At 37.7% G+C, this 9,714-nt stretch overlaps 1 protein-coding gene across 1 annotated transcript; it reads left to right on the forward strand.

Annotated features, from left to right (window-relative positions):
* The first annotated feature begins 1,783 nt into the window (after positions 1–1,783).
* On the forward strand, positions 1,784–4,108 carry LOC113232006. The gene is made up of 3 exons (XM_026466627.1): positions 1,784–2,095; positions 2,643–2,966; positions 3,473–4,108. The coding sequence occupies exons 1-3, from the start codon at positions 1,880–1,882 to the stop codon at positions 3,932–3,934; spliced, it is 1,002 nt and encodes a 333-aa protein (XP_026322412.1). The 5' UTR covers positions 1,784–1,879; the 3' UTR covers positions 3,935–4,108.
* Positions 4,109–9,714: the final 5,606 nt, after the last annotated feature.

Below are 9,714 nucleotides of genomic sequence, written 5' to 3' on the forward strand. Positions count from 1 at the left end.
TAGACGAGTGAGGCCGTGCAATGTAGGCTCCGGAGTCCCTGTCCAGAGCCCGCTGGCCTCACTAGGGGATCAGGCGAGCAGCGAACTGCCTTCGCCTTCTCCCCGTACGTCTGCGCAGAAGCGGGTGCGCGTCTGTCGCGTCCTCGCGCACTCGCTCTGCAGCCTCCTTTTGCGACATAACCTCTCCATAAAAAGAGGCCACTGCCTCCCAGGACTCCTCGCTACCGAGTATGGCGGCAACCACGCCCGGCAGCGAGATGTCCCGCCCTATTGTTCCCGTCAGAGTACGGCGCTGCTCATCCAACCGGCTGCACACCTCTAGGGTGTGCTGCGCGGTGTCATCCGCAGCGCCGCAGCGCCACACTCGTGGCACGACGGGGACGGTTCCCTCCTCGCCACCTTGTGCAGGTAGTGACCGAAGCAGCCGTGCCCGGTCAGCAGCCGTGGGACCGGCTCTCCCACTCTACGAGGACAGGACGGATCGCTCCTTTGGTACGAGCTCCATAGGGGGATCCGCCAAGCCCTCTTTCCACCGGTCCCGCATGCGCTGCGCCGCGAGACGGCGTTCCCGATCGACCTCTTGGGGAGTTCATTCCTCGCCGGTAGACGTGGACCTCCGCCAGGGCCTCAGCTTCAAGGTCCCACGGCGGAGTACCGGCGAGAACGCATGCGGCAGCGCAAGCCACCGTCATGCACGCTCTGCACATTCGCAGGGCGACGACCCTCTGAGGCCTCCTCAGCAGCGATTTCGTCGCCACTGATAAGGCCCCACTCCAAATGGGAGCCCCGTATAAGGCCATACTCCGGGTCACCCCGGTGTATAGCCTTCTGCATGGGGCTCCCGGTCTCCCGAGATTGGGCAGGAGCCGACTCAACGCCGATGCGGCGCCCACTATTCGGGGAGCAAGTTGCCGGAAATGATCCCCGAAGTTCCATGGCCGGTCCAGGACAAGGCTCAGATATTTCATCTGGGACCTGACCGGGACCGATACTCCCGCGATAGAGATGTGGGCGCCTGCCGGCACCGCCCAACCTCTGCCCCTCCCGCCGAAGACGGCCACATCCGTCTTTGGCACGGTGACCTCGCGCCCCAGCAGTTGTATTCGGCGGATCGCCATGTCCGCCGCTACTGACGTTCTTCGCGCCGCCTCCTGGAGAAGTGTCTATCCCTGCCAATTAAGAAGTGTCTGAACGTTTTACTGCAGGCATTACAAAACCACAACTTAGTTTTATTTATTTGAACGCCTATCGTGCGGCACTGGCAACAAAATACATCATCATTTATAAACTAAAAGATCTGGTAATACTTAAAACTTATTATACAATTATTGGTGAATTTTTTAGTGATATTCAAAACCAGGTAACAATTACTTTTAAACATTCTTTCATGACATGACACATAGGGGTTTCGTCTTTATAACACTTACTAGTAACGAACTGCTTTTGATATATCTTCAACTAATTTTTATCACGTTTTTGGCATAATAATAACATAATTTACGAACATTTGTTAGGATTACTTTTATTTTGTTTTTCATTTCTCTTCCAATCCAATTTTGATCAGTCAATTGTAAATTAAATTGTATCAGCTTAACTTCACTGTATTTATATGCACTTTTCAATGTTAATTAATTATTGTGATCTAAATTATATTGCTTTATAATTCTAAATGTAACAAAGAATAAATGAATTACTTATTTAATAAATAGAAAATGATCTTCGCCGGGAACCACAGATCCTTATATTTTGATTGAAAAACAAAACATTGTTTCAGACGGATTTTACAGGCGGCTTTCAGGAACTGAGCATTAGTGAAGAACGTGTTGTAGCTGCAGTTCAAACAGCCTATAAAGAATACGTAGAATTTCTACAAGGAATCATGAAAGAGCTCCGCCTTCGCCTTGGTGATATAAACAAAGCTGAACAAGAAATTATTGAGAATGAAGGAATACTATTTAAAATCCATTTTGAAATTGTTTATGTACCGGCTGGAGATATAATGGATTGTGATACATTAGTACTAGATAATCTTAAAAGAATATTCGACGTGAAAAATGTTTCATGTGATTGCTGTCGGGAGAATAAAGTTACAAATGTAATGGAAAATATTGTTTTATAGGAAATAATTATACCTATAACATGTTTTCATTACCATCATGCGCGGTTGCAACTAGCTTCGTTAAATTCAAAATGACACACACCATGTCAAAAATTTTAGTAAATTTTTATTGCACGATTAACTTTATATACAAAGTGACAAGTAATATTCAAATGCATGTAACTTGGTAATGGAAACTAGCTGACTAAGAAACTTGGTAAAAAAATCGACATATCTATAAATATTCATATGTTTGAAGGCACGACAATGCGTATAAACTAGTTTGCGAAAGTATACTAGATAATATATCGCAATATCAAGGGTTTGCATAGAGTATGTAATATTAATCTGATGATTATCGTAAAAGCTAAATAGAGAGTATTAGCTTTCAGAATATTGAGTTCTAATGAATGCAAACAGACGGTTAGGTAAGATTTTAATATTAAACGAGAAAACATAAATCATTTCAAAGAACATAATCAGATTTCTTTAATCATGAAACCGTGATTTGTCTCAATTGAAAAAAAAAGAAACATTGTTTCAGGAGGATAATACAAACGGCGTTCACATAGTTAGTACAAGCGATCAACGAGTTATAACTGCAGTTCAATTTGCCTATAATGCATACACCAAATTTCTAGAAGGAATTCGGGAAGACATTTACCTTGGTGAAATAAACAAAGCTGAATACGAGAACGTTGAGAATAAAGGAACTCTCTTTAAAATTAAATTTGAAATTATTTACATACCCGCTGAAGATATAATGGACTGTAATGCAATAGTACTGGAAGATCTTGTGCAAGGATTTGATGTAAAAAATGTTTCATGTGATTGCTGCCGGAACGAAGATGACATAAAAGTTACAAATGTAATAATAAATAATATTCCTCAGCTATTAAGGCACGTTTTTACTGCCGACATGCATGTTGCAACTTGCTTCAATATAAACAAAATAGACAATATAAATAAAAATTTAGTAAATATTTATTCTATAATGAACTGTATGTCCAACTAGTAAGTTATACGTACATGCATGTTAATTGGTATTGGAAACTAGCCTATAATGTGACTTGGTTCAAAATCAACAGTTTTTGAATATTGATATAAGTGTAGTTCAATGCGTATAACCTAGTTTTCAATAGAACACTAAATCACCATTTTTGGGTACACGTTGTAAATGTAATACATTGTACGAAATATTTCATTGCTGACTACACTAATATACTTTTGAATGGAAGTAGAAGGTCAGTTAACATATTAAGTACTAAATAGGGTAACATAACTTATATCTTTATTCGATAAATACGAAATGATTTCTTCCATTTTGAACCTTGTGATTCTTTTATATAAATTGAAAAAGAAACATTGTTTCAGACAAGTAATGCAATCGGCTTTAACGACATGGACTTTACAAACGAAAGTGATAAAAACAACACTAGCAACGTGACTATAACTAAAGAGGATGGTATAGAGAAAACTAAAGATGACATTCACAATGTGGATAATGACGACATAAGTGTAGTAATGAGTAATAAAGGCTGCTTTCACAAACTGCGTAATGTCGAAGAACGTGTTGTTACTGCAACTCAATTTGCCTTCGACGAATTTATAGACTATATAGAAGCAAATGAGGAAGATTTTAACCTTGGTGAAATAAACAAAGCCGAAAGCGAGTTCATTGAGAGTAAAGGAACTTATTTCAAAATTACTTTTGAAATTGATTATATTCCTAATCAAGATATCATGGAATGTGATACAACAGTACTGCAAAATCTTGAAAAAGCTTACGAAGTACAAAATGTTACATGTGATTGTTGCTTGGATCAGTATGCCTAAGAAACTTCAAAGAGTAACGTACCAGATAGCACATAATTGCTATTTATTCTCTGCAACGAAATCTTTTAACCAAAATCCGTTTTGCAAGTTGATTTTAGTTAATTAGAATATAATATTTCTTATATTTTTTGTATTTATGTAGTTAATATTTCTTTCAAAATTAATTTGCATGCAAGCAAAAAATTGTCATGTTTTGTAAATATTGGTATAAGGATATGGTAATATACATAAACTGGTTTTCAGTAAAATACTAAAGCACTATTTTAGAGTACTTAAAACAAACGGGTAATCTTGGAAATAAAGTTATGTTGACATGGCTAGGCGTTGCATAGAATAAATACCAGAGTATGTGACGTAATGCATGAAATATATGTTGATTACTATCACAGTATTACAATACCTTTAAGTAGCTGTAGAGCTTCTTGTGAAAGAGTTTATCCAGGTTAGTACTGCCACCTCATCTATTTCTACCGCCAAGCGGTAATGTGACCATTATTGCGTTCTGGTTTTGAAGGGTAAGGGTGCTGGTGAAATGACAGGCACATGGGACTTGTCAACTTATGTCTCAGAGTGACGGCACAGTGGCAGTGCCCCTCAGATCTTTGAGATTCAAAGCTCTGAGGGCATTGTAACTGCATGTCACTTAACACCAGGCGCACAAAGATTTCAGTAGATATCGTTGCAGGTACACGACAAAAAGTAGCAGGACGAAAAAAAAAGTGTAGTGTAAAATGTGTCGTTCATTGTAAAAGTGAATTATGTCCTTGTAATGAAATTTTGAAATAATGAGCTTTTAGCAAATTAATGAGTAGTCATTTTAGTTCTCTGAGTAAACTAGTAATGCCATCTACGGGATGTTAGTGCAATTATTGGAGTTGCTTCATTTTAAAATGAAAGATATGACTAAATGTGATACTTTTAAGCAAAGTAAGACTTACATCACTTTTATTTTTTTTTGTTTGAAATAAATTATTTCAGAACAAAATATCTAATTTTGTACATAGTTTTTATATGGAGATATTTGTCTTTAAGTACTTCAGAGAACCTGCTAAATTTTGGCTTTCAACTGAAGCTCATTGTTATAAAATTCACATTTATCCCAAAACATGCAAATTGCCCAGCGGTTTAACGACACACCGCACCGCCCGATACCCCATTAGTCGCCGCTTGTCAACATCGCCGTCAGATCTATGTCAAATTTTCTCCGCCTGTTCTTATTATTTAAGGGTACAGTATACGGGGCGTGGACGGGACGGGCGAAATATCGTCAACAACGATATTTTTCACGTCATATCCCTTTCCCATCGCCTATATACACTTTTAAACTTTCGCGTTGCATTATACTAACATTTGGAAACTGGAATAAACGCGTTTACATACGAAATTAAATTACGAATTTAAAAATGTTATGCGGGTGGATGAAGATTAAACCGCCGAGATGGAGATGTAAACACCGTATCTAGTCAGACCGTGACCACGGCCAGTGACCTGGCCGATACGTCAGGAAACTAGGTAGGTGTGAAAAATACCTATTCATATGTAAACGCGTTTATTCCCGTTTCCAAATGTTAGCCCACCGCCTATACTTGAATACTGTTTTTATGAGTAACGATATCAACAAAAAATCACGTTACGTATGCGGTGACCTTTAATCACATTAATTTTAGATTGCGGGACGCGCGTGCATGACCCCTCGTACCTCACCTTCTAAATCTAGGCTGGCGATGTGATACCTCGCCTTAACTTGCTTGGTATATTCTTAAGGAATGTATGTTTTATACCGCTTTATATAGTTCACATGGAAATTCAACCAAAATAAGAACAAAGTACGTGATTCTGAATTAAAATTATTATAGATGTGTGAATCTAATGACAAATTTGTATTCGCCTGGATTCAGAAATCCGAAGATTGCGGAGAGATAGTGAGACAATAGTTGTCTCAGATACTGACTCATAGACCCTTTTGATATGTTTCACCTTGCTTTGCTTCATATTATTACAATGCTATTTTGTTGTAAATTGCTTTTTTTAATCAGTAGCAGTAGAGCTCTTTGTAAATGAGTTCGTCCAGGGTAGTACTGCCAACTTACCTATTTCTGCCGCCAAGCGGTAATGTCAGCATTATTGTGTTCCGATTGAAGGGTAAGGGTGCTGGTGAAATTACAGGCACATGGAACCTGTCAACTTATGTCTCAGGTAACTGTTAGGCGTGTAACTGTTATGGACAGGCGTGTCGCTTACCATCAGGCGTACGACTCGTTCGTCCCGTCACTTGATGTTATAAAACAAAACGGATTTCAAAAAAGGAGACTTTTTGACAACTATGAACAGCGACAGACCGTAACTTAAAAATAATTGTTGGAAACGATTAATTATTATTATTAATTAATTATTAATTAATTATTAATTAATTATTAATTATTATTATTATTAATTATGTATTAATTATTATTATTATTAATTATTTATTAATTATTATTATTATTAATTATTTATTAATTATTATTATTAATAATTAATTATATAATTTATACCCTTTGTGAATACTAACAATGTTTTTATTTAATTTTTATTATATAATATGATAATTTAATAATAATATTACATAATTTGATTTTATATCTGCTTTACACTTGTGATAGTTTGTATTTATGACACATCATGCCAACGGCTACGTTCTATGAGTTTGTTTTCTTAAACCTAGTGATGTGCTGCATGCAACAGGGTAGTACTATCATGTGATTAGGGAAATCAGTATAGTCGAGCCAAGGTAGCATTCTCCTTTGTCGTTGAAAAACCAAATGTAAAGATACGACGCAAGCACATAAAAAGAAATCGTGAGGTCCGCTGGTACGTTCCGTGGCTTGGTTGGTATAGCGTCTGCAACGTTCGAATCCGGCCGAATCGAAGGAATTTTGTTCTGACTGTTCGATCTTTGTATTAATAATTCTAACAAGTTACAATTATTCTTATTATTTGTCATAACTGCGAAATTTAATTTGAAATTACCATTAGGTTTTTCGAGAACGAAAACATCGTGAGGAAATGTCACATATCTGTAAAGCAATTTTATGATGTATGTGAAATTCCTAATCCGCTTTGGCACCGCATGGGTGTACAACCTAAGCCCTCTCATTGTGAGTGGAGACCTGTGCCTAATTATGGATGTATACGTGAGTTGCCCGCCTCTCTTTTGGCTAAAGAGTCGGTACAACCTCGAATGGCTTTGGTTGATTTCGCATAACAATGAAAGTGTTGAATCAACCGTTTAGGAAAACATATACCGTAAAGTTGAGGATATACACTGGGCACTTTATGATGTGTATATGTGTATGATACGATTCCTAAAACGTTTCATGATAGAAAAAAAAAACGCGAATTTACCTCGAAATTTTACAAGAAAACCGCTATTTTCAATAGGTACTTGACATTACCAATGATTTTTTTATATCAACTGAACTAAATAGACCATAAATTTCGTTTGTAAAAAAATAAATTTCTGAAATAAAGCCAGTGTCCGACCCGCTCGACCCGATTTAGTACGGCAATAATTTGTGTTCCCGTTGATGTAGTATCGATATCTTAAAATATTAATTTTGAATTTTTTAGTGGGAGAGACGGTAGTCCCCGCCGTATTATTATTATAACTGCCTCCGTGGCCAAACGGTTACAGTGTCAGACTGTGGCAGTCTGGCATTGTAACCGTTTGGCCACGGAGGTCCCAGGCATAGGTCCCAGGGTCGATTCTCGGGCCGGGAGAAATATTTATTTCTCTCGTGAGTTTAGGTGTAATTTGTGATTGTCTAGGTGTCCATGGCACCCGCGACCCAAGGTTTCCCTAGTGCGGGTCTTTGTTGAGTGTGTGCGTTATTATTGCTATTATTCTCATAATTGTTTAATCTTAAAACCGTTATTTTATTTCATTTAAAAAAATGACGGCGTCAAAACCTGACCCGAGACTTGATTGAAATAATAAAATTTGTTTCAGACACAAGCCTCTAAGAAATTGCATACTAACCAAGAAAATATTGTACGTGCAGCTCAAATGGCCTATCACAAATACATGTCATTTTTAGAAGTTATTAAGCAAGACACACGTCTTGTTGAAGTAGGGGCAGCCGAAGACCTAACCGTTAACGATAAAGGAACTAAATTTCAAATTAAATTTGGAATTGAATACGTTCCAAACGGAAGCAAAATTGACTGTAAAACATTAGTATTTATAGGTAAAAAAGAGGTATTACACACATTAAGTGTTTCATGTGATTGTTGCTTGGAGTGGCATGAGAAGAATTAAAAAAAAAAAACTGTACATATATAGAAAGTAATGTTGCGTAGCAATTATATATGTGGTAGTCTGAACATATTACGGTCATTTTTCATTACTTACTAGAGTGAAGCGTCAATAGCAGGTTAACTAAAACAGTATATAAAATTATAGTACATTTTTATTCGAAAATGAAGTACTGTATACAGGTGTAACGTTTTTTTATGGGTACAAGACACTTGGTATGATTTTGTTACTGCATAAGGGTAATTTTGAGGTACGTTTTCTCTGCCAAATTTTGGTCGCAATCTTTATTATGTAAGTGTTCGAGTAAATTATCGCGAAAATTAACTAATATTTGATGTTGTTACACTCGAATGTTAAATTACTTCATAATAAAGTTCTGCAATATTTAAATAACAGAAATTACCACCGAAATTACGTACAGAAAATTAACCTGTCACTTACCCACAAAATTACGTTATTGGTAATAAACACTATGTTAAAATCAATAGGGTCTGTTGGTGTAAGGGGAACACCGGTGGAAGAGGTATTTAGGGCCGTATTCCAGAACTCTACTCAATGCTCAAGTCAGGACTTGAGTATGATTTAAAGCACTCGAAAGCATACTCAAGTCCCTGCCATTAGAGTCGTATTTCCAGTGCTTGAAATCATACTCAAGTCCTGACTTGAGCATTGAGTAGAGTTCTGAAATACGATCCTTATTGTCTCAGTCGAGAAAACAGATGAATAAATTAGTTTAAAGGATTTTAAACAGATGTCTCTACGATGCTCCTAATGTAAAAGGTGCCCAAAACAAATTTGACAGTTGTGAAATCTTGGGAACACGAAGTTTCATCATCATCATCTTTATATCGTCAACACCAACTGCTGGGTATAGGCGAACGCCCCGGCCACGTTCTACCGGGGCAGACGAACGTGTTCATCCCTGCAGTTAACCACAAATCCTGCCGCGTCCTTACCGAAGTCCATGTCCGCCAGAGACGACCGCGAAGGCGTATCACTCTCTCTCTTCTTCTCTCCTCTCTGTTCAATTCTCCTCTGCCTCAAAGGTTGTCTGGAAGAGATCGGTTTCAGCGATACGGCCGCCTTTGCCCACATTAATTCTAAGTTGTCTATGTACTGTTTTTGTGTGTGAGCAATAAAATATCAAATGTAAGAAAGATATGGGGTTCATGTGCATAGGCCTCCTCTTTTGCAGCCAGCTCTATCGGTCTTTTGCGAGTCTCATCTATGGATGTTTAAATATATACTATGGTATACACGAGGTATATTTGACCTTTATAAGAAATTCGATGATTGTTACTATTACCCATCGAGTATATAACCAGAAACAGAGACGAAATGTCATTTAATTTGTTTGAAAATTTTGTTGAATTCGAAACAATTGACGGGTGTCGTCAATTGTTTCCCTTCAAATCGATCAGTTTAACTTGAGCTTTGCTATAATGGACGAAAATTTAAAATTACATGTTTAATATTTAATTACCGA

The sequence above is a fragment of the Hyposmocoma kahamanoa genome, unplaced genomic scaffold (genome assembly GCF_003589595.1).
Source record: "Hyposmocoma kahamanoa isolate Upper Pololo Valley unplaced genomic scaffold, ASM358959v1 66, whole genome shotgun sequence".
NCBI lineage: Eukaryota > Metazoa > Arthropoda > Insecta > Lepidoptera > Cosmopterigidae > Hyposmocoma > Hyposmocoma kahamanoa.

Bases quoted from the DNA above. Each gene is read 5' to 3' on its own strand.
- LOC113232006 (XM_026466627.1), top strand. From the start codon at position 1,880: ATGAAAGAGCTCCGCCTTCGCCTTGGTGATATAAACAAAGCTGAACAA. The intron at 2,096-2,642 runs GTAATGGAAAAT...ACATTGTTTCAG, and splicing joins GGGAGAATAAAGTTACAAAT to GAGGATAATACAAACGGCGT. The intron at 2,967-3,472 runs GTAATAATAAAT...ACATTGTTTCAG, and splicing joins ATGACATAAAAGTTACAAAT to ACAAGTAATGCAATCGGCTT.